Source organism: Felis catus, chromosome A2 (genome assembly GCF_018350175.1).
Source record: "Felis catus isolate Fca126 chromosome A2, F.catus_Fca126_mat1.0, whole genome shotgun sequence".
NCBI classification, from domain to species: Eukaryota; Metazoa; Chordata; class Mammalia; order Carnivora; family Felidae; genus Felis; species Felis catus.
In genome coordinates, this window is record NC_058369.1 from 71,513,152 (window position 1) to 71,538,365 (window position 25,214).

At 40.5% G+C, this 25,214-nt stretch overlaps 3 protein-coding genes across 5 annotated transcripts; 2 read left to right on the top strand and 1 right to left on the bottom strand.

Annotated features, from left to right (window-relative positions):
* Positions 1 to 1,281: 1,281 nt before the first annotated feature.
* MRPL32 (mitochondrial ribosomal protein L32) lies at positions 1,282 to 5,656 on the bottom strand. Its single transcript, XM_003982630.5, has 3 exons — positions 5,482 to 5,656; positions 3,926 to 4,107; positions 1,282 to 1,842 (listed from the first exon to the last, which is right to left on the bottom strand). Exons 1-3 carry the CDS (start codon positions 5,609 to 5,611, stop codon positions 1,588 to 1,590), a joined length of 567 nt encoding a protein of 188 aa, XP_003982679.2. The 5' UTR covers positions 5,612 to 5,656; the 3' UTR covers positions 1,282 to 1,587.
* A 96-nt stretch (positions 5,657 to 5,752) lies between these two features.
* PSMA2 (proteasome 20S subunit alpha 2) lies at positions 5,753 to 16,384 on the top strand. The gene is made up of 8 exons (XM_003982631.4): positions 5,753 to 5,892; positions 9,558 to 9,634; positions 10,618 to 10,750; positions 12,201 to 12,323; positions 13,078 to 13,159; positions 14,850 to 14,923; positions 15,958 to 16,015; positions 16,103 to 16,384. Exons 1-8 carry the CDS (start codon positions 5,852 to 5,854, stop codon positions 16,217 to 16,219), a joined length of 705 nt encoding a protein of 234 aa, XP_003982680.1. The 5' UTR covers positions 5,753 to 5,851; the 3' UTR covers positions 16,220 to 16,384.
* Positions 16,385 to 21,317: 4,933 nt separating this feature from the next.
* Positions 21,318 to 24,624, top strand: CA2H7orf25 (chromosome A2 C7orf25 homolog). Of its 3 annotated transcripts, XM_045052196.1 has the most exons (3): positions 21,320 to 21,456; positions 21,878 to 21,975; positions 22,440 to 24,624. In XM_045052196.1, the coding sequence occupies exon 3, from the start codon at positions 22,461 to 22,463 to the stop codon at positions 23,724 to 23,726; it is 1,266 nt and encodes a 421-aa protein (XP_044908131.1). In that variant the 5' UTR covers positions 21,320 to 21,456; positions 21,878 to 21,975; positions 22,440 to 22,460; the 3' UTR covers positions 23,727 to 24,624. The 3 variants fall into 3 exon arrangements, with proteins under 3 accessions (XP_006929156.1, XP_044908131.1, XP_023105964.1); XM_006929094.5 differs by lacking the exon at positions 21,878 to 21,975 and having other exon boundaries at positions 21,318 to 21,456; XM_023250196.2 differs by lacking the exon at positions 21,320 to 21,456 and having other exon boundaries at positions 21,722 to 21,975.
* Positions 24,625 to 25,214: the final 590 nt, after the last annotated feature.

Consider the following 25,214-nt stretch of genomic DNA (forward strand, 5'->3'; position numbering starts at 1 on the left):
ATACTAACATGGATTACTACATCACAGAATCCTCACTATGAAATCCCATGGGAGAAACAGCCCTCAGGTTTGAGTATGAAGAATGTGGTATATTTCTGGATCATGTGTCTTACCTTGTGAAGGTTTACCCTCGTAGGTTCTTTCCAGCAAAAAGTTCCTAGTTGAATTCCCTGCCTACTTCCAAAAAATATTCAGGCTACAGTGGCATGCATTTAAATGTATCTCTAGGTTTTATATTATTTTGCCTACTAATTTTCCATTTAATTGTAATTCCCTTATTTATCTGTGTGTTTTTGTGTTTTAATAAGTTTTCTCACTTTTTCTTTTTTTTGATGAGGCAGGAGACACATAAAATAGCCAACTTCAGGTTCAGGATAGACACAAGAATGGGGCACGAAGAGGGAAATTTGAAATGAATTATGTTAAAAATGCCATTGCTACAAAGAGATAAAGTGAAAAATAAAAGGACATTCTAGAAGAAAAACACAAAAGACAACATTCTTAGTACATTTTCTGCGGACTAGTGAATTTACTCACATCTGTTAAAAATCTCTTCCAGGGGTGCCTGGGTGGCTCAAGCCACGGTCCGTGAGTTTGAGCCCCGTGTCAGGCTCTGTGCTGACAGCTCAGAGCCTGGAGCTTGCTTCGGATTCTGTGTCTCCCTTTCTCTGCCCCTTGACTGCTTGTACTCTGTCTCTCTCTCTCTCAAAAATAAAATAAAAACATAAAAAATAAAAATAAAAAAAAATCTCTTTCAAAACTATAAAGTACAAATCTCATGAGCTATCCAATAAATTCTGAACGTCATTTTGATTTAATGTAAAATATGAAGAGCTTTCTATCTAAATTAACATAATATACCCATATAAAGTGAGTTCCACCAAAGGAAATTCTAATTTGCTAAAACAAAACCGAACAAACCTTCTCTTACTGCCACTACCACCATTTGAAGAAACAATATCCAGAATTCAAATTAACCTATTTTCAGGTGTTACTTAACTAAAAGTATCTGTGTATTTTTGTGTAAGACAAATCACTAGAAAACAAAACCAGAACCAGAACACATACTTTTTTTTTGTTTGTTTGTTTATTTTGAGAGAATGAGACTGAGCAGAGGAGGGGCCAAGAGCGAGGGAGACAGAATCCCAAGCAGGCCCCTTGATGTTACCACAGAGTCTGATGTGGGGCCCGCCCTCATGAACCCGAGATCATGACCTGAGCTGAAATCCAGAGTCAGACACTTAACCGACCGAGCCACCCAGGCACCTCCAAAACATGTGATCTTTGCTAAGAATTTTACATTGTTTATTTTTCTGTACTGGAAATGTTAGGTTTACTCAAAACCTTACAGTGTAACAGAAACGCACATATTAATCCATTGTGCCTCTGCATAAACAAGCATTTTCAGAGTTTACTCCTGGTATATTCTTCAAATTAACCCACATAAAAGTAACTGCTTTGAGAGAATGTTTTAAACTATACTGGTGATTTTAAAACAAGCGTAAAATCAACATGAAAACAAAGCATCTTCCTCTCTTCCAGGACAAGTGTTTTATATGAAGTTATCTTCCTCGAATACCTTTGGTCTTAATGCTGGGTGAACCAGGACGGTCGCTTCCTGTCTCGTTCAATGATTCTCTTACCCTGATCTTGTTCAGATGGTGCCTCTCCTGTGTACAGCACCACAGTCTCCACGGGAGGAGCCTTGAACGGTCCCCCTTCTTGTTTCCCTATCTGTCTTCTGATTTCTGCCGTCTCCTTGCACACCTTCTCATAGCAATAGCCACAAAGGACGTGCTTCAGTTTCAGGTGACCACATTCAGGACACACGTCAATATTGTTCTTTAAAAAATCAAACAAAAAAACAACAAAATCCTGTTTTAACAAGAAGCATAATAATGCACATCAATCACGGACAGGAATGACGCTCACACTTGAACTTTCTTGGACTGTTCACGTTGCATAAGGTCATGCACCATGTAGTTCAACCTCACTTTAATAAGGAAACAGAGGACAAATGAATTTCAATTAATAGAAAAAGCGGGACTAGAACTCAGGTTTACCAAGTATGAACTTGGTACCTTTTTCTTAACCATACAGGCATTATTATGTAAAATGAACTCTATTACCCCACCTTCAAATACTAAACATCTAATAAGGAGTCCTTCAACACAATGGGGAGATCCATATGGCCGGCATCTAATGTAGCCAAGGGATATGGAACTCATTTTTTCTTTCAATTTACTGTGGGGAAAACAAGGCGACAAACATTAAAATTGGCTTCCCCTATTTATCGGTGTACCCTAAATTCCTGTATGAAACATATGGTATAATAGTATATGTATCATATATGGTATAATAGTTGGCATATGGTATAATTTTTCTTTTTAAGAATGAAGACTGATTGTAATCCTTAACATAAAACTCTCTTGTTATGCTACAATTTGAAAGTAATTTAATGAGTTTTTATACATGTCTGCCCTACTTTCATAAGGCATTTATAACCTCTATAGAAATCTCTTCAACAATGTTCTAAAGGTAGATTTGAAATAGAAAAGAAAAATTGTAAATAGGAGCATCAAAGAAATTCCAACCACTTCATGAGATTAACATATAAATGTTTGTGAGGCAAGGACAAAAACAACTTCATTTTTTGAAAGGAGCAAAGAACCCTGCAAATGACTTGCCTCGCCAATTTCTCATTTTCCTCATGACACTGGACTGCATGTCTAACCAGAGGTACAGGAGCTATACGTGAAGTCAGTGCTCTCTTCCTGACCACAACAGCAGCATAATGTACCGTGTGTGGCAGAAAACAATTTAGTGAGGAAAATGAATACACAGGGTGATATCCTTTTCCCTCAAAATAAAATCATGTCGCAGACTGGTATAGGCTCTCATTCTGAAAATCTTTGGTTCTCTCAACCAAATTGTATAAATTATTGTTGCTTTAATTAAGGACATACTTTTCAGCTCTAGACTTTAAGTCCAGTTCCAAATGTGACTCAGTAATACTTTTTGGCTTCAGTTCTAAGGGTGTGGTTTAATACTGAATGTGGAAGTTTATGCAAGTCGATTCTCTGTTCTTGAGTTTCACCTGTACTGAGCTGCTGCAGAATGTTATGGAGAACCACTCAGATGATGGCTGGTAAAGCCTTAAGTGAACAAATCAAAGGTAGTAAACACTCTAATTTCTGTCTACTAGATTAATGAAGAGTGTATCTACGGGGGCAGGGAGCGGGTGTGGAGACCTGGAATTGTCTGAGGACAGGAACACACCAGAAAGTTTCAAGAGAAGAATGTGAGTTCAACAATCAGACTGCCTAGGCTCAAATCCTGGCTCTATCACTTGACAGTTTGTGACTACAGTCAAATTCTTTTTGCAGTAATGTCTTCATCCTAAAAATGAGCAAAGCTATATTTACTTTGGAGGGCTGTTGTGAGGATTCGATGAGATAATTCACATAAAGCACTTATATCCATCGTAGGTATTTAACAGATATTAGCCATTTTTATTACCTACCTAAGGATTTTCCTTCACAGCATTTTAATGATCACAGTGAAGAAGAGAATAAATACATAAGGGCTAGTAAAACACAGGACCCAATATATCTACTGCTTCTGACTTTAATTTTAGGTTCTGCCCTAATTAAGATGTTTACCCACATATAATTCCAAATCACCAGCTCCTAACAAAAGTCACACAGGTTCTTCACAACCCAGTCCTCTGCCCAGATTCCAAACTCTCAACTGTGGTCCTAATATTTAGGCTATAGGACAAATGACATACATACATACATAGCGAGAGGCCAGAGCAAAGTACACATAAGCTCTAAGGATGATTTACTGATAGGCCATATAAGTACCAGAAGACATGCAGTGGTGGATATGAGAGAAAGCAAACCCACAAAAATCAGTGTATTACCTTAACTTTAATAAGCTTCTGAGGGTTTCTTCTCCTACAGCGGTTAACTTCAATGCTGCGTCTGTTTTTAGGAGCTGCCATCCAAAAAATACTATCCAAAAGGCTGGAGATCTCCTTACTTCCATTGGTATCATTTGCTGGTTCTGTAAATACTGCTGGACCTTGGACCGCTAATGCTGGTCCTATAAAAACAAAACATGGAAATGCAGAATGGATTTCTAGCTTCAAAATGACTGTTTACAGGTATCATTCTCCTTAACAACCAACAGTGATGTCAACAGCCCTATATAAAGTTTAGAATATTACATTCAATAGGCATTTAACAGAAACCTTGGCTATTAAAATACACTAAAACTTATACACAATTTTAAAGAACACAAACACAATTTTTTTTAGAGGCACCTGCTGAAATGAATCTGTGAAATTCTACCCAGACTTCTCACCTTTTGAAATACAGAACCCACGGGTTTGGTAAACATGAATAAATCACTCAAACTCCACATGCTACTTGGTAGGCAGTTCCTATTTACTTTACAAGTCAATCTAAGCTTGAGATTCCCAAAATGTACTTCCAACCTTCACTCAGGTAACTGTCTATTGCCACCCTGCCCCCCACCCTTTTTTTATATTCCAATTGAGTTAGCTCCTTTGTCATATAACCTGGTAGGCCCTTTACATCACTTCTTCATAATATTTATTATCCGTTCTCTAAAGAACTCACCACTCTATATAATATTTACTTATATGACTATCAACTATCAGGTTTTGTTTTCCTAAATGGCTGATCAAGTCAAAAAGACTCCTTTATCCTTTTCCTGCTGTTCCTCAGACCTGGAATACTTCTTTTGGTTTTAGGAGCTCTTAAAAATATACAAAGCTAACATTTAACAACCGGTATTCCTTTTCAGTATATCTATAGAAGTATTGTTAGGCATAGCTCAGTGGTTAACAGCTCGGCCCGTGTGACCTTGAGGCCCTACGAGCCTACTTCTTCCGTTGAAAAGCAGTGGTACCTAAGGGGATGGTGTGGAGATTTCCTAGGAAGCACATGTAGGCTTTGGCATATCGGGGACTCTCGGTTCAGACTCCCGGGGTATTATAAGTTCGTAATACCTTAGAATTAAGGATAGATGTAAATGCCAAAGCAATGAAATTTTAACCTTCAAGATACTTCTAACTGAAATTAGTTCCCAGGGAACACACCGATATCAACAGTATTCAACTGCCGAGCTCAAGCACCACAAAGGAGGGCAAATCGCTTCAGGGGTTGAGAGGCTGATAAGGAAACAGGATCTAGATAGCAGCGCCCCTGATCTAAGATGGGCTTCGGTTACATTGCTTGTGCGAAAAGGACACAGAACGTTTTCTGTTTTTCAGGGCGAAGGGAAGCAAAACCAGCTGTTTTTAGTTTCTAAGTAAGGAATTAACCCGGACAACGTCCCCACCGGCGGCAGCGGATCAAAGCGCGGGACGAGGGCGAAATATGAGCAGCGTTCACCACGATGCTTGGGGTCCTCTCATCTAATCGCTCCTCCACGGCGGCATAGCTTACGTACCCCACGGGGAACTGGGAAAGCCTCGCCAGCTCTGCCAAAGTTTCCGTTGCAGTCGTTCCCAACAGTTCTGGAGGAGTCCCCGGGCTGCCGGCCACGGAGGAACCACTAGGACCAGCATGGCCGACGCCATCTTCCTCGCCTGAAGACCACTCCCACCTGGCTATTGGCTCCCGGCCCCATCTCGAGCATGCGCACAGATGCAGAGTCTGACAAACCTGGCTACTGGAACTACAACGCCCAGCAGGTCCCTGGAACGTCTCTGACTCTCCTCCAATCAGAGAGAGAGAAAGGAAGGAGCGGGGAGGGGAAATGAAAAGAAACCGGCGCCAGTGCGCATGTGTGCGGATGTGCTTTGGCACTCCAGGCAAAGATGGCGGAGCGCGGTTACAGCTTTTCGCTGACTACATTCAGGTATGGAAGGGGCACCGAAAGCCCTCCGCGTAGTCGAGGTTGCAGGAACTCCCCGGCTTCTAGTTTTTTTTCCGGCCTAGTCTTTGGCTTAATGCTTCCGGGGGGCACAGTAGGAAATAGGGATGGAAACGCGAGTTTGCAAAGTCATTTGCTTGGCTCGCCCGCGGCCTGAAAACCCCGATGCCGGGAAGCCGCGGGAACGCGGTTTTGGGGATCCAGGGCGACCTTGGGGCTGAGGGAGGGTAAGGCCTTCAGTCAGGGATTTGCTTTCTCTTTGGAAACTAGAGAATAAGGCAGTTTTGGATTAGCTGTCTCCGGGTGTCCCGTTCGGAACTCGGGATTTCCTTCCTGACCCACCACGTAGGCCTGATTGGGGAGCTTCTGGAGCTTAGAATCTTGGTCAAATCTCTGAGGTCCCCTTTTCTCTTCTGAAAACCTCACCGTTACAGTTTGGTCTGAGTCTTAGTCTCCCTTTGGTACTTAGAAACCTCTTCCCGCTTTCGGTTTCTTCCATGCCCCTGTTAGAAGTTTAAGGACTAAAAAGGAAAGCGCGAATCTCTCTGTGTCACTTAGTGTTTGTGGGCCCCAAACTACTAGACTACATTTACATTTGGGGGGGGGGGAGGGGAATGTCTTTACTTTGCAAAAGATTGTAGGCTTTTCTGTTTTAGAACAAAGGATTAAAATAATACGTATACTTTTCAATATTGCTCACAATGTAAGAAACCGTCAGCGCAGCGAAGGGTTTAATAAATCGACCGGGTAATGATTCAGTTTTACCATTTTTCTTACGGATCGGTAATCTCCCATTTAGTTGAAATGTAGTTGTATCTGGCAACTGAAGGCAAGCAGGATCCAACTTGTTGAGTACTTTATGTGTGGGTGCAACTTAACCTACTCCATTTCTTCCTCCTATCATGTGAGATAAACGTTATCTCAATATCTTACAGATGAACCAACCACAGGTTGGTCAAATTAAGTTACTTGTCCAAGGTCTTAGATGAGTAGCTGAGGTCACATTCAAACTGGGTTCTTTCTGATGACAAAATTAATACATTTCCTATTACTGTTAGATGTCTTTTTAAAATAGTAAAATAGTAATATACTAAAAAAGTAAAGTACTTCCCAAGTGTAAAGTTCACAGTTTTCAGTGATAAATGAGAGTGTTTTAACCTTTGAATGAAATGAAATTTTGTAAATCAAAGGTCTTATATACAATGATAGAGAACAATATTTGCTAAATAGTCACTGTTCATATTTGTGAACAAAGCAAACTTGGTTCTGTATCTTTAAGAGAGTGTAATCCTTTCTTTAGAATAACTGGAGCTGAAACAATCAAATATCATCAGGAGCTAAATCCTTCTGTAATAATGTCTTTAGTAAAATAAACTTTTTTTAACATAATGGTTCAACTCTGTTTTAGATTTTAAAAATGTGTTTCTCGTCTGTTGTAATTAGAATCAAACTCTTAATGATGGAAGTGATGAGGCTGTGTTAAAGGATGAAAAAGTGTTCATGTGAATTACATTCAGTTGAGGATATTGACAGTAAATGAATAAACAAATTGGTGTCTACTAATACATTCTGAAAAATGTTTTACTCAGGAATTTTATTAAAAGAGCCTAAAAGAAGCAGCATAACTGTAGATTGGATAGTCAGGAAAAGCCAGTGCTTCAGGGTGATTTTTGAGACAAGAAGGTGAAAAAGAGCAAACTATTTGAAGATTTAGGGGTAGAGAGGCTTATGGGCAGAGGAAAGAGGATAAATGAAAGTCCTGAAGTTGGAAAGAGCTTGAACTCTTACAGGAATTGATAATAAGTGTGCTAGAGTATAGTGAGCAAAGAGTTAGTGTGGGTAGGGCCAATCTTGAAGAGCCTGGCAGGCCAGAAGAAGTTTGTATTTTAAGTGAACCAGGAAGTTATATTTAAGTGACAGGTGACCTGGTACAAAGGTAACTGACTGGTGGGATAAAAGTAAGGGTGGGAAAGAGGAAAACTAGTTAGAAGGCTGTATCGGTTATCCCAGGTAGAGGTGCTGGGGCTTTGGAATGGGCTAGTTGTGTGACTGAATACACAGATGGTTGATTGCTCAGTGAGCTCACAGATGGGCGAGCTTTCATACAGGAAGATGTAACAGTAGATGTTCATGCAGGTGATTGTGGAGAACAGTGAAAAGGTAAGTTTAAGTTTATCTGAGCCTTTAAAATGTTTCCAAGTGTATTTGAGCTCGATGTTGAGCAATAATTGAAAGCCAGATGGACCTAGTGGGTCATATGATTATTGAAATAGTGACTAACAACTACAGCCTAATTTTAAAAATTGAAATACCTATTAATGTTATTCCACTCAAGTTAACTGCTTTTGTCACTTAAGAGTCTTTAAACTGTCACACTTAGGCTTATCCCTTAAATAGGTCTCCTTGTGTCTCTGTCAGCTAAATGATGCGGACTCCTGGTACTAGGTTGTACGTTAGGATACTGACCAAACAGAGCTTAGACTTTGTTGAGGAAGGCTAACATTGTATGAGTAATTTAAGCATGATGAATCTTAGCCAGAGAGGAAGTATGGGGCACCATAGGCATGAGTGTGTGGGATTCAGCCTAGTCCCTGTGGCCAGGACAGCTTCTTTAAGGACATGAATGACATTTCTACTGAAGACTGAAGGATGACCAGGAGGAAGGAGTTCACCAGACAAGGGTGAAATGCATTGCAGACAGAGGGGGTTAGCTTGTCGAAGGGGTTTTTGAATTCTAAGAGTAGTCTGTGTGTCTGGAACAAAGCTGAGGCTTGGGTGACATGAGAGTATCCATAATTTTATGAAGATAAATGACCTTCTGAAACTCAAGTTTTATTTTCACTAGTAGACTAGAGACACGGACCAAGCTATGTCATTCTGGACAAACTACTTTCACTCAAAAACTTTTTAACTGTGAAATCAGGTTAGTTTACGATGATTTTAACTCAACAACTGGTTTGAAATAAAGTATGATCTTAAAAGCCAGGTTAGAGCTAGAATCTGGCTACCAAACCCATGAAATCAGGTATGTTAGGTATCACCAGCTCACAGCTTCTAGAAATAGCTTATATAGAAGATACTTTGTTGTGGCTGATAACTAGGTCTTACATCTTAGGCCATGCCTACTTTCTAAAATGTGGAACTCCACCGATATGAAATCTATGCTGTTATTTGGTATTTAACAGACATATACATGTTCTTAATAACACTATTTGGTATTTACTTGCTGCTGATTTTGTGCCAGGAACAAAAGGCATCCCTTTATTTAATCTTCACAACAAACTTCTAAAATGGCTGTAGTACTATTATCCCCATTTTATGGATGTGAAAACTGAGACACAGCAGGATTAAGTAACTTGCCTGAAGTCACAAGGTTGGTGAGTGATAAAAGGCAACAGTAATAATGATGGTGCTTAAAGAGTCAGACAAGAAGGAGGGGGGGAAAAAGGAAAGTTAAGTGCTTTACTATGTATATGTACAAATTGCCCGGTATCCTCAATTTCTGTACAGCTTTATAATGTGAAAGCCCAGCTATTCCTTGGTATTTGGTTAATGGATTTGACTTCTATATCTGCCCTCTCCTAGAGATATTCCTATTATACATATTTGAAAATATGTGAATTTAGCAAATACCTTTGTTTCTTTTTAAGCCCATCTGGTAAACTTGTCCAGATTGAATATGCTTTGGCTGCTGTAGCTGGAGGAGCCCCTTCAGTGGGAATTAAAGGTAATTAAATGTTTCATTCATTTCACATGCCTGTTAATAGTTATCCTAAAATGCTTTTGGAATTAATTAGTGATTAATATAAATAAATAGGGCAGCATAATTTTTAATAGTTCTTTCTGTTGATTTACAGTATTTTGAAGTTTAAAGAAAAGTAATAAGCCAATGAGTACAAGAAGATGATTAATTTTTTTTTCAAAATAAATATAGCTCCTTTATCTTTTAGTTGTAATAACCCACAAGTAGTCCTTCCCATTGAGAAAAACTGAGCATTCTTTTGTTTTTCCACTGATAATAGTCACTATTCTGTGGCAGTTTTTATCCTTTCTATAATTTAGAAAAATTTAATTATAAAACTTCATCTAAAGATACCCTTTTTTAAAAAAAAAGCCTGTATCATTGATTTTAAATTTCAAATTACAAGAACAATAGCCAAGTAAGCAGAATTCTAAAAGGTACAGACTCTTTGGACTCTTTGGTGTTCTGGAATATTGGGTAATGCATTTACCTATAGGGATTCCTTAGCATAATAGAGATGACCAATGAGGGAAAAATGGATTTACCATTTTTAAAACATTTTTTTTGATTATTTATTTTTGAGAGAGAGAGAGAGAGAGAGAGAGAGAGAGAGAGAGAGAGAGAGAGAGAATGAATAAGCAGGGGAGGGGCAGAGAGAAAGGGAGACACAGAATCCAGAGCAGGCTCCAGGCTCTGAGCTGTCAGCACTGAGCCGGGCAGGGGGGTGAGTCCCATGAACCCTAAGATCATGACCTGAGCCGAAATCAAGAGTCAGATGTTTAATTGACTGAGCCACCCAGATGCCCTGAATTTATCATTTCTTAGGTGATTTTAATACAGAAAAAGTTTTATAAATAAGAAATAAAGGAATTTGGGTAAAATGCATCCATAATTAGAAAACTGTTGAAGCAGAATCTTTAAGTGACTAAACATTTAGCACTTTTTTTTTTTTGTTTTTTTTTTTTAAGCTGCAAATGGTGTGGTATTGGCAACCGAGAAGAAACAGAAATCCATTCTGTATGATGAGCGAAGTGTACACAAAGTGGAACCAATCACCAAGCATATAGGCTTGGTGTATAGTGGCATGGGCCCAGATTACAGGTACTTTGTACTATTTGTTTTTCCTCACTGTTTTATGAGCTGCTTATACACTTTGAGGAGAAAAATCAAGGGATGTTTTTCCTTTAATCTCCCAACTCTTCATTTTTGTGCTTTGCTTAGCAACAGCAGCATCACGGGCAGCTGAATTTAGTCTGTCTGCATGGAATAGACCAAGGGCTGCTTTAAGGATAACTCAATGCCACTGCATTCTAAAAGAGGAGATCCAGTAATTCTCTTATCTGTTTAGTGGTTTTTCCCCTCTGATCACACCCCTTTTTTTTCCATCCAAGGGCTGGGCTTCAGAGGATTTGCTGTTCTCTCATGTATTTTAAAAACCAAAGCAATACAAGTTATAGTAAACTATATTTAAAAAAAAAAGTTACAAGGCAGCAAAAGAAAACATTACCATCCCATTCAGAGTTATCCCCATTATATTTTTGTTCTTAGCAAAGGGACAAAATTCTCAAGGCCCCTGAAACATCAGGGTACCAGCAAGTTGAAAGAGATTGGCAACTTTGTATGTTTGCCACTTAACGAGTAAAGCAAAGGAAGTAAAGAAAGTAAAGAAAGAAAAAACAATTAACTTCATTCCTGATTTTGGGGGAACAAGACAGAGCCCAAGTTTCACTTTCATGAGTTGGAAAAAGCCACAGTTGCTGGAATGTGGTCAAGCCTCACTACAGTGGATCCCGTTGCCACTGTGTAGAAGGGATGCTGCAGTGCACTGATGGGGTAAAGTGTGAGGACAGGACAGCGGAAGACAGACTGAGTATTACACTGGGGGTGATGGTTCACATGAGTAGTTTAGGAGCAGGTAAAAGTACATCTATTTGTCTTGCTAATTTGATTATTATATAGAATATTCTTATTATTTAATACATTTGTTATTTTTTATGTTCTAAGTAGTTTCTTGCTGTTCCTTAATCTCTTAAGGGTACTCTTTGAAGTGCAGAGTAGCAAAAAGATTGAAGTAGAGTGAGAAAGATATGCCCCAAATTTTGTGTGTGTGTGTGTGTGTGTGTGTGTGTGCGCGCGCGAGTGAGTGATCGTGTGGGCATTTATGTGTGTTGGCTTGACTAAGATCCAAAGACAGGGTGACTGCCCTCAGGAAAGGGGGCACAATCTTGAAGAAGCCATGGAGGGAGATGAGGCTCCCATTGTGTATGCTAAATCTGTTAGTACCGAGCTGACTGGTACCCCTTGTCCCTAATTTTCTTCCTTTTGCCTTGTCCTTGTCTCGTCTCCTGTGGCTCAGCTCCTCTGTGTGGCTCTGTTTTCGTGTAAGATAACTGTAACCAGATGTAAGAGCAAGACTGGCTTTGAGCTGATCGTTACTATTCCATAGAAGCATGTAAGACTTGTGCTGTAGGTATATGCCTGTAGAAGAAGAGTCGTTAAGGAGCCGAGTGTCAAGATTTTCATGAAGTCTTATTTCTTCCTTGTTTGTTAGAGTGCTTGTGCACAGAGCTCGAAAACTAGCTCAGCAGTACTATCTCGTGTACCAAGAACCCATTCCCACAGCTCAGTTGGTACAGAGAGTAGCTTCTGTGATGCAAGAATATACTCAGTCAGGGTAAGTTGATTTTATTACTTGAAATGCATCAAGAATTAGAAAAAAGAAAACATTTTAGAAGAGTAGGTGTATTTAAAAAGAGGACTTACTATTCCTGTATTTATTGAACAAGTAGAGAAAATTACAATGATGAATATTTCTGATCTTAGTTGGAGCTGGAATATTTTTTAAGGAAGAGATTGGAGTGTTTTCTTGCTGTTGATGTACTAGCAAAATGCGGCTTCTCAATAAAGCCCTTTTGCCAGTGACTGAAACACTTCCCTATGGGCAGGCAGTTATTTCTGCTTCCAAATTTATCTTTCCAACTATAAATGATTATAAGCACATAATGAAAGCAATAGCTGTTGGACACATCCATATTCATTGTAATTCTCTTGAATCTGGGTATACACGTGGATGAGATAGTATAAAAGTACTTGCTAACGTGTAAAGCTAGTGGAAAAAAAACTGCATTTGTTGAAAGTTGTCCTTTGTTAAGACACAAAATGTTACTCCATACTTATTAACTCCAAAATTTGTGTCACTCCATTTACCAAAATGATTTGACTAGTGTTCCTTAGTACCATAAAGAGAATTCGTTTTTGAATTGATTTGTTCAGAAAGATACTAAATACTGTTTAAGGAACTTAAAAGTCTAATTCATTTTACCTGATGATTTGCTTTGTTAAGACTTGAAAGTGTTAATAAATTCCTACCTTAGGTTGATTTTAACACCATGAAGATGCCAAATAATTTTTGTTTCTCCTTTCTTTAGTGGTGTTCGGCCATTTGGAGTTTCTTTACTAATTTGTGGTTGGAATGAGGGGCGACCGTATTTATTTCAGTCAGATCCATCTGTAAGTATTATCAGATATACCGGAGGGATTAAAGTACCCTTTGAACAGCTAATAAAAACAAAAACCATAAAAAGTTTAAAATTTAGCAGTATTTTCTTTTTTTCTTTTTCATTTGGGCTTTAGAACATATGGAGTAGTGCACTTGTACATTTAAAATGTTGGTAATTCAGTCTTCTGATTGAAGAGGGTACATTAGGTCTGCGCTCTCTGTTCTTCTTCCTTTTCGTATTCATTAAGTTCACACAGTGGAATGATTTCTTGAAATAGTTATCAAATCTCTTTAAATCTGTGGAGTTTTATTACTTTGAGAAATATTCCGATGAAAGATTTGGGTCTAGAAGACAGTGCTGCACTCCTTGCCATCTGTTTAATCCTGGGGCCGACTTGGAGTATGACTCTAATTACACACACAGACATGACTCTTGAAGACAGTGTTGTGCAAAGTGGATGAGTCCATCTACTCTAAAGCAGGAGATCGGCATCTGAGTTAGAAGGCATTCAGAGGGGCTACTAGTGCTCTGCAACTGTGTGAGGAAGTTTCTTCCACAAGTTTCTTCCTTGTCTGAGGAAAGCCGGAAGAAAAAACAAGTATTCTGGGAGTTCTGACAGTGTCTGTTACCCCATCTCTGAGCCTCTGAAACTAAATGACATGCCCTCTTAGCTTTCTTCCCAGTGGGTAGCAGAAGCCATCATCACTGGAATCCAGGTTTCATCTTTTGCCCTTTTCTTCCCTGCTTTATTTCAAAGGCAGTTATTTCTTTTAAAGAATGTTTGGTGTATTTCTTTCAGTATTTTTCTTAATGTGTGTGCATATGTATTTTTTTCAACAGATGAGGCCATGTTATATACAACATATTGCTGCTTTCATTAAACATTAGATTACAAAATATCAAAATTTCAAAATATTAAAAAAATTTTTTTTTAAGTTTTATTTATTTATTTTTGAGAGAGACAGAGACAGTGTGAGTAAAGACAGGGAGAAAGAGAACCCCAAGCAGGCTCCGCACTGTCAGCATAGAGCCTGACACGGGGCTTGGACTCATGAAACCATGAGGTCATGATCTGAGCTGAAACTGAGAGTTGGACATTCAACTGACTGAGCCATCCAGGTGCCCCAAAACTTCAAGATATTTTTAATGAAATACTGTCTCTTTTTACTTTGTTCAGCAGTGATGATAAAGACTTGGTCACCATTTTTCTCACGTGTGTGTGTGTGTGTGTGTGTGTGTGTGTGTGTGTGTGTATGTGTATACATATATATACACATATATATACATATATGTATGATTCTAGAGTCCTTCAATCCTAATATGCTGAAATATTACTTTTGATTATTTTTTGTAAGTGAACCTGTAGCCTTTAACTGACTTTTTCACATAAATTGTAACCATAAATCACACATATGCAAAGTGTACAATTTGATGAGTTTTGATGGATGTAAATAGCTGAGAAAGCTGTCACCACGATCAAATTACTGAACTTCTCCATAATCTCCAGAGGTATCTTTGTTCCTCTTTGTTGTTTAGCTCTCTAATCTTTTTAGAAAGTAGCCTCTCTTGTGACATACTTCATTATATTCCAAATATTCTGTGAACTGTTAGAGACAAATTTATAGACCTAAAAAAGAAACGGCAGAGTGATATAACTAGATTAATGATTTAAAATGTGTTTCCCTTCTCTTCCTGATTAGGGAGCTTACTTTGCATGGAAAGCCACAGCAATGGGAAAGAACTACGTGAATGGGAAGACTTTCCTAGAGAAAAGGTAGGCTTACTGAAACTCAATTTCTTAGAATCTCACTTTATGGTTCTCAGTGTTTTTAAACAATTAGTATCCTGAATCTAAACACATTTATTACTTTATATTCAAACACTCATTTGTTTAGCCTAGTTACAAATAAAGTAAAAACTTCTCTTCACCCTGGCTCCCTAGTCTTCAGTATATTAAGTGGTAATATTATTTATTTCTTAAGAACTTTTATTTCTGCATTCTTTGGGTTTTTTCCTAAATTTAATTGTTTTTATTTTTTACTTCATTTTTCCTCCTACAATCTCAAAGAAAAAATAGTTGGAATTGGAGTAAAAAATTGGGGTGGAAAATTTAAGTGACGTAAGTGATAACCGTTTACCTTATGACAGTTACAGAAAAAAATGGTGAAGCTGAGTTCCTGGTATTGGCAGTAGATTGTTGTATGTGCTGGATGAAAAGTATGGTACCGTGTAAAAATCTGCTGTCACTGCTCTTATTTCCAGCTATCTTCTCAGCATTGGTCCACCGAAAAATGTCCTACACGCATTTTGAACGGCAACAATTTATAATTAACTCTATATAACCAGCAGATGAACCTTTCAGTACATTTTTCACATAATGTTAAAAGATTATGAAAAATTTTAGACATGGGATTAATCAGTAAACAAATAATTTTAAGATCTTTCCTAAAGCACTTTCCTTTTCCTTTTACGTATTAATAGTCTTTAAACATTTCACATGAAGTTAAAACTTACAAGAACAAACAAAAGAAATTTTAGCAAAGGTCTGATTTCTTTATTTAAAAAAATTATGTTGCCACCACATTTTGATTATATTAAAATATTTATACTGCTGTTAGGATTACAAGCATCAATTTATTATTGGGGGACAGCTATCACAATGAGTGGACTAAAAGAATTAATCTGTAGCTTAGTATTTTTAGGAGCGTTTTAGATTTTGAGAAATTCTCGTTGCCGCTGTCATGTTTAAGTAACCATAAATAATGTAAGTTCTGCTATAAATCATTGCCTTTTCAAAAAATTCTTTAGATATAACGAAGACCTGGAACTTGAAGATGCCATTCACACAGCCATATTAACTCTAAAGGTTAGCACAATTTCTAACAATGGGATTTATAATGAGTTTATAATTAAGTGCTTGGAAAACTGACCTTTTGCCCTTCCTCTTCAATAGGAAAGCTTTGAAGGGCAGATGACAGAAGACAACATAGAGGTTGGAATCTGCAATGAAGCCGGATTCAGGAGGCTTACTCCGACTGAAGTTAAGGATTACTTGGCTGCAATAGCATAATAATGAAGTGACTGAAAAATCCGGAATTTCAAATAATCCCTCTACTTAAACATGTTTAAAGTATGTTTTGTTTTGCAGACTTTTTGCATACTTATTTCTACATGGTTTAATGGACAGATGTTTTTAAAATGACACTTATAAATCATAATAAACTGTTAAATCCAACTTCAGCTTTTTAGGAGTTAGTAAAATTTTAAAATAGTTATCTCCTGCTTTTTATCACAGTTGACTTCCGGAAACTACATTGCAGAGCAGAATGGTGACACACTCTTTAATCTTCATGCAATTTTGGTTAAGTCAAATCTTGTTAACCTCTTTACTATCAGATGTTGTCCATGTTTCAGGAAAGCAAAATGCTGATTTTGGTAAACACTGCTTTTAGAGCTGGGAGAATCTGCAGGCTTTCATGGATTCATGAGACAAGATGGGAAGCATGGGTGCTTTGTAGGCACCATTAGGTGTGGATCAGTGAAACTGTAGCACACTGAGATTGCACTGGAGCTGTGAAGAGTGCCAGGCCAAAGAGTCTCCTATAGGAGATACATGATGCAAGTGGATAAAAATGATGTACTGGTTCCTATTGGTTTCTCCATCACAAGTAGGTAAATGTATTTAAAAGGAGTCCCTTAGATTCTACTAGACTTTTTAAACTCGAGGATAAACGTGAGTATGGAAATAAAATCCTAATACTTAAACATCAAAACTATGGCTTAAGGGTCTCCCTTATTCATGTTATCTCAGTGTAATCAGAACCTTGGCTTTAAATTAAGGCCCATACAAACAGGCAAATAACGCGAACTCTGTTTTCATCAGATGTGTAGACATTTGCTTAGTTTTTTTGTTTTTTAAAGCATCTTAGGATGAGAGAAATCATCATTAGTTTGGCTCACAGAACAGAGGTTATGAACATCATTCTTACCAACAAAGATACAGTATGTAGTTCTATGATTTAAATGTGGCTCAAAAGATCTTGATTAAGATTTAGCTGAGTGTAGGAGAAAAGAGTCTTACCTTGGACAGTTTGGTCAGGATTCCCAGTTCTGCTCCCACAATCACGACAGCACCATATCTTAGCATAGGCAGTGGCAGGATTATTATGAAAGATGGAAGATGGCAACTTGATATCCAACATCAAGATGTTGGTCTTGAAGGCCTTATCTAATCATCTGTCCTCATGTCATGGGCTCTTGGTATATTGCACACTGGAAAGAGAACATAGTGGTAAAAAGGAATGGGTTTGGGGTCAGGTCTTAACTCTCATTTACAGGCTAAGTGACTGTACAGGTAATTATCTCAGAGGGTTTTCTAAGGACAGAATTTGATGATGCCAATGAAAGGCCTGGCAGGGTTGACGGTCAAGTACTCTAAGGTTTAGCTGCCTTTGATTTGCGTAAGCCCTCTATCCAATATTCAAAAACTAGAGGAATGCCAAAATCCTACAAATCAAAGAAGGGAAACATAAGGCAGGCATATTAGGGACAAAAGGAAAATGTGTGTAAGATTCCTAATGGGGGCTAACAGAGTAAGTCCGCAGAATAAAGGGAGGAAAAACTCACTGAAGCAGATTTATGTCCATATTCTGTTCTTGCCTCTTGCCCCGCTAAATGCAAAGCCTAGTTCAACTGAAGCTGCCTAGAACACTTTTACCTTTGTTCTCAGTTTATTCTTTTCATTAATCTTAAAATTAAGCAATTCCTTTTCGTCTCAGTTCTTGGGGAACTCAGTTCTTTGGTCTTATGACCCACTGCATCCCAGAATGCCCCACAACCCTTCAGTCATCTCTAGCTTGTGGAGTTGAGCTGCTTTTAATCCACTTACGTGTCACAGTGCTCCTCATGTGCACAGCCCCCCTCCATTCTCAGTTCATTTTGTATCTTCCCAGTCTTAAAAAGTTTGCCTCCACTTGTGCTGTCCTTCCTCTTTTCTAGTTCCTCACTGAAGTTGGCAGGATAATTAGTTATGAACCATGGAAATGTTTAAAATTCACATGTGGGGGCAGGAGGGAGTTGGAAAGGCGAGATAAGGATGAGGGGCAATACTGACCTTTATAGTTCTCGAGCACCGGTTCACTGGGCACTGACTGGATGATAAGGAGGATCAAAAGAGCTTTCACATGTTCAGGGACTGAAACCGCCAACTCAACCCTTAACCCCACCTCTGTCACATAACTCCACGTGAGCGACAGCTTCCTAAGCATGAGCATATTTAAAAAGTTCGATAATTCTAACACTTCATCAAATGCTGTGCCCCTGCGTTTCACCACTTTGAACTTTTTTAGGTTTTCCAGCAGGTACTGTCCTCCATATTTCATACAGTAGGCTTATCCAGTTATCTCCGGATTCCTGAAGTTGAGCCACTATATAAACTTTATATCCTGCAAGATGGGAATTCAGAACTCTCCCTCCCTTCTCTCTGCCTCAGTTTAATTAGATCATAATATTCAGTTTAAAAGTTTCTGTTGGGGCGCCTGGGTGGCACAGTCGGTTGAGCGTCCGACTTCAGCCAGGTCACAATCTCGCGGTCCGTGAGTTCGAGCCCCGCGTCAGGCTCTGGGCTGATGGCTCAGAGCCTGGAGCCTGCTTCCGATTCTGTGTCTCCCTCTCTCTCTGCCCCTTCCCCATTCATGCTCTGTCTCTGTCCCAAAAATAAATAAACGTTGAAAAAAAAAATTAAAAAAAAAAAGATTTCTGGTATGGCTATGGAAGTATGCTGTTACCCCGTTTCCTAAATAATCTTCCTGCAGGTAATACTGCTTCACTTCTTTGTGTTCTGTGTAGCCATCACCAACTCCCAGATTCCTGTGACAGGATCGTAAAACCTGCATACTGTTTTCCTCAGTATATCGTGTCAAGTGACCTTAACGGTTCTCTCCTCAGTCCTCCAATCCCCCACCCTGGTTCCCCAACACCTCCAGAAGTTTCTGTCTTGGAACCTTCTGTCTTTCTGCCCTAATCCAGCCAGTTGCAGGTTTGAAACTATGTTCTCTCTCCATTGGCTGTTATAACTTTTTTCTCCTTTGCAGTTCTTAGGACTTTTATCTGCAGCATTTTGAAATTTCACAATGACATGTCTGTCTTTGGGTTTCTTAACTCAGGAGGCCTTTTCACTGTAGAAACTAAGATCTTTCAGTTTTGGTAAATTTCATAGTGTTTGAGAAACATTTTTTGCTAAAGTTTTCACCTGTCTTTATTGTGCATTCTAGTACAGTTTTACCCATTCTTCCTACTCTTTCATTGATATTTTAACATTGGCGATACCATTTTTAATTTTGAAAAACTCATTCTTGGGGCGCCTGGGTAACTTAGTTGGTTAAGTCTCCGACTTGTGCTTAGGTCACGATCTCATGGTTTGGTTCATGAGTCCTGCACTGGGTTCTCTGTTTTCAGTGCGGAGCCCCCTTCTGATCCTCAGTCTCCCTCTCTCTGCCCTTCCCCCACTCACGTGCATGCTCTTTCTCGAAAATAAACATTAAAAAAAAAAAAGAAAACTCATTCTTTGTCACCTTTCCCTTAAAAAAGTCCTCGTGTTTCATGAATGGAACACCTTTTATCTGAGGATGCTAGTTATAGAATACTTTTCAAAGCCATTTGTTCTGCTTTATGTTTACTTCAAATTCCAAACAGAAGAATGTTTGGAAGCACTGTGTTTGCGAGCCCTGCACCTACTTACTCAGGGATCCTGCTATAGGCCATTTTCTGTGGTCTTTGATTTGCTCGGCTTCTCCAGAGAAAAATAGGGAGAGGAGCAACTGCATCCTGGGAGGGGCAGAAGAGGGACTAACAGTATTTCACATTCCATAGGAGACTGTCACTTCATAATGTGTCTCGAATCCCTCTGACTCCCTGCCTTCGACATGGTAAACTCTAGTTTTCTACCCAGGGAAGGGTGGCTAGCTGTCCAGCTTGCACTGCACCTGAGAGAGCATTTGGCTGTTCTCACAGACTGAAGCCGTGACCATTTTCAGTCCTGCCTCACTGCTCTCCTCCCTTCTGTCTTCCAGGCACCTGCAGTTCCAAAACCGTTTTGGGCTCTGCTCTGTCAGTCACTTGCTGTAGACACTTTCTCCACTGTGCTCACTGCTCCATTTACAGAGAGGCTGCCTGGGTTAAACAACCTCTTTGTGGTGGACTATCTGTAAAATATATTTACCTTTCAGTTTGCGAAGAGGATCAAATAAGTTAATATGTGAAAAGTACTTAGAGTAACACCTGCCATATAATAAGCATTGAATGGATGTTATTATTGCTCTTGGCCTTCCAAAAATGTGTTGACATATCTCATGTGCAGTCTCATTTCTTGTTCTTTTTATTTTCTTGGGTCTGTTGCTTTTTCTTTCCTAAGACTGCCATTCAAGTAAGGCTTGGGGAAGGAGCAGGCACACATGGGATTAATATTAACTTGAAGCCCATTTTAATTTTTTAAAATTAGCTTTATCAAAAGTCCTAACCTTTTGGTTGACTTTGGACACTCTTGTTAGCCTAAGTTCCTCCCTCAGAAGCCATCCGATTATTTGTCCTCTTCAGAAAGGCAGCATATCTCTGATACCACACTTTCAATGGAGAGCCCAGGATGATGCAGTAGAAAGTGCTTTGGCTTGGAATCCGGACTCCCAGTTCCGGCACTTACCAGCTGTGACACCTTTGACAAGCTTCCTGCCTGTCTCCTCATATTAAAATGAGCTGAAAATCTTTCTGGAACCACCGCTTCCTGTCACTTGGTAGGGGTTTGAGCTTGACAGCAGGAGTGGGGTACTTGGGCACAACTGGGAGTTTTCTCCACCAAAATGCACGACTCCCACCCCAGGGAAAGTCCAACCGAGCCTAAGACCTAGGGTGCGGGGTCGGCCTCCTAGACTGAGTGGCCGACGACCCACTGGGAATGATGCCCAGCCCCGCAAGCTTCGCCTCCGCTCCTTTCCTGGGCCCAAGTGGCCGCGAACCCCCGGTGCCTCCCTGCTCAGTGCGTGCGAGAAGCCGGGTGCCCTCAACAAACATGGCCGCCGCGTTAGCGTCAGCCACGCTGGGTAGATCGCGCTGCCGCCTGGGACTCGCGGGCTCGGCGTCACCCGGCGCGGGGCCACGTGACGCGAGAGGCTGCCGAGGCGGCGGCGCTCGCGCGGGCTGAGCAGCCGCGGCGGCTAGAGTGGGGTGGGGTCCGCCAGACGAGGTTTCCCGGCGGGTCCCGGCCTCGCGCACGCACGTGCCCGCTTGCTCGCGCTCCCGGTCCTGGCGCTGCCGGTGAGGAGCCGGGGAAGCAGAGGGAGGGAACGGGGCGCCCCTACCGAGGCCGGGAGGGGGCTGGGCCGGCCGGCCTGGCGGGGGAGGGGGCCGGCTCCCGGCCGCCGCGTCCTCCCCTCTGCCCCCTCCGTCCCCGCTCTGGCCTCCACGCCCGGCGCCGGTTTCGGGGGCTATTTGAGCCCGAGTCTGCGTGGCGGGGTCCTGCTGTGCGGGCGGACCCGTTAGGGTTCCAGGGCCCAATGCCCACCCCCACCCCCCCCCCCCCGGCCCCGGAAGGCTCCGCAGACCTTCAGGTCGTCACGGGCTGCACTCGTGGGGTCTAGTTAATCTTCGGCTTGTCCTTCCTTCCTGGTGTGAGCGGGAGCCGAGTTGGTGGGTCCCGTAGCTCTTTTAAAATATACTGTGTTGACGTCAAATGCAGGAACGGGGCAGTCTTGATTCCTCGGCGGGTGTACCGTGTGCCCGTGGCATAGCACGAGGCAGTCACGTCAAGGAGAGCGACTCACGAAGGAGGAAAAGGTTAGAAAGGCTTACAGTATGGGTTTGGACAATTTGCTATAACCGGCTAGTCATTTTTAATCTAGTCACGTTCTCTACACTTTCCCAGCCTTTTATAAAATTGCTCTCCCACCAAACAGCAAAGCTGCTGCTGAGCGAATCCCTTATGTAGTAGATTGCTGAACAACTGCACTTTATCCTGACCTGGGACGTGCGGAATACTACCTTTAAACTGAAAAAAAACAAAGGTCTAAAAAGTGTGTCGAACCCGGCATACCGAAGGAAGAGTTCAGAAATACAGGTATCATCCTTAGTTGTCAGAGGAGGGAGTCACTCCCAAATCAGTCATGCCCAAGTCCAGGTTCACAGACTCAGACTCCATAAGCTTTGTTGCTAGATTGAATTTATGTAGTCCTCAGTGAAGAATTGATTGCCATGATTTTTGAGGATTATTTCAATTTGCCTTGTCTTGTTTCTTTTCATAGGAAAGGAATAATGCCGTCAGCATGTCCGCACACTCCATGCTCTGTGAACGAATCGCCATAGCCAAGGAACTGATCAAGAGAGCGGAATCACTTTCTCGATCAAGGAAAGGTGGTATAGAAGGTGGTGCAAAGCTGTGCAGCAAATTGAAGGCAGAATTAAAATTCCTACAGAAAGTAGAAGCTGGGAAAGTAGCTATTAAGGAATCCCATTTACAGAGCACTAATCTAACACACCTAAGAGCCATTGTGGAATCAGCAGAAAACTTGGAAGAAGTTGTTAGTGTTCTTCATGTCTTTGGTTACACAGATACCTTGGGAGAAAAGCAGACCCTTGTGGTGGATGTAGTTGCAAACGGTGGTCATACGTGGGTGAAAGCCATTGGCCGCAAGGCTGAAGCTCTACACAACATTTGGCTGGGCAGGGGCCAGTATGGTGACAAGAGCATCATTGAGCAGGCTGAAGACTTCCTCCAGGCCAGTCACCAGCAGCCAGTGCAGTATAGCAATCCTCACATCATCTTTGCATTTTACAACAGTGTCTCCAGCCCCATGGCGGAGAAGCTCCAAGAAATGGGCATATCCGTGCGAGGAGACATAGTAGCGGTTAACTCTCTGTTAGATCACCCTGAAGAGCTCCAACCAAGCGAGAGTGAGTCCGATGACGAAGGCCCTGAACTTTTGCAAGTGACCAGAGTAGACCGAGAAAATATACTAGCAAGTGTTGCGTTTCCAACAGAAATTAAGGTTGATGTGTGCAAAAGGGTAAATCTGGACATTACTACTTTAATCACATACGTATCTGCCCTCAGCTATGGAGGCTGCCACTTTATCTTCAAAGAAAAAGTGCTCACAGAACAGGCCGAGCAAGAGAGGAAAGAGCAGGTGTTACCACAGCTGGAGGCGTTTATGAAGGACAAAGAGTTGTTTGCTTGTGAATCTGCTGTCAAGGACTTTCAGTCTATTCTAGATACCTTAGGAGGACCTGGGGAGAGAGAGAGGGCCACTATGCTAATTAAACAAATTAATGTGGTGCCAGACCAGCCTTCTGAGCGTGCCTTGAGACTAGTGGCCAGTTCAAAAATCAATAGCCGCTCATTAACAATTTTTGGGACGGGAGACACTCTAAAAGCCATCACAATGACTGCCAATAGTGGTTTTGTCAGAGCTGCCAACAACCAGGGTGTTAAATTTAGTGTGTTTATCCACCAGCCCAGAGCGCTTACTGAGAGCAAAGAGGCCCTGGCCACCCCCTTACCAAAAGACGACACAACTGACAGTGAACACTAATGATATCCTTTAAATATTGTCATGGAAGTAAGTTACTTATACCAAAGGCTGGGTCTTCCCATCTTAAATGGGGAAGAAAAAAGGTCTATAGTACACACAACATTTAGAACTCTTAAACCAGTAGAGTTGATTGTGTGTGTCATCTATAAAATATATAACCTCCTACAGCAGTAGCAAAAGCACAAGAGACAACCTTATTTATCAGACTGTCTACATGATAGCAGTTAAGAACAGAAATACATCTATATTAAAGCTTTTAGCTGTGTTGTGGTACTTTTGTTTGATTGAGTAGGGCAACAGCCCCCTAGTGGTCATCAGCATTTCATGGAATATGGCTACACTGCATCTTGCATTAAATATCTGGAGAAAACTCTTGAAGCTTGTTTTTCATTATGGTGATTGATCAGTTGATGTGGGTTGAGGCTGGGAAGTAATAGTTTATGATTAGTTTTAGATTGTAAAGTTATGGCCATTATCAATGAAAAGGAACTTCCTTGGTTGCTATGTGTCAGGCATACTCTGGTGGTTAAGGAGTACATTAATGTAGAGGAAAATAAAGTGAATACTGGTCATGGGAGTCCCATGAGCCTATGGATACACCTTTGTGAAAAGAAAGGTAAGCAGCAGTCCCACTCCTGTAAAGCTGGGACATTTAAGGCAAAATCGTAATTTGAATAAATGGTAAAAGAATTAAGCATTTAAATCACATTTTACTTTAAAGTACAAATAGTTCCCATAGTGCAAGTATTTGACTTATAAATACTGCCTTTACTGTTTCTTTTGCAAGTGGCAAGTAACAACTGCATTACTTCACTCTTGTGAAATTGTGGTAGGGGAGATTCCATACTTGTTGCACGACACAATTTGTAATTAAAAATAAATTTTTATGTCCACATTGCCCTAGGTGCTTCATTTACAGCAAAGCAAAACAAAATTAGCAAAGTAGATAGGCACTGACAGCATTTTAAAAAATGGGACATTACACCTTGGCGCTTAAGTGTTAATGCAAGCTAAGCGTAGGAAATGGTATTAGAACACATTGCCACAGCCTAACCTCTTTCTGTTGCGCCAACTTTACTGTTCTGTGAGAAGGGAAACTCAACTTCTAGCCACAGTGTTTGTTGGGGGCAGGGGGGTAGAATTTGGTTATAGGATGTCCGTGAACACTGAGATGAAATGAAAAAGTAAACTCGGGGGTGTTTCTCTTGGGAGAGATTCCATTATTAACTAGGAACACATTTCCTAGGGGAAAAGGCTGGGATTGGGGTTCGCATTTAGTGGGGAGAGGTGGATTTAACTTGTATTGCAACTGAAATTGTGTAGTGTTAGAAATTGGGCTTAGGCCTTTTCAAGCACTTATTAAGGTACTGAAGTGCTTGGTACTATTAAGTACCGAGCATTATTATAATAGTTTGGTCTAAAAAAAATGAATTATTGGTCTTTGCACTAAGGAATTCTTATTCTGAAATGGAGCTGAACAACTGAAGT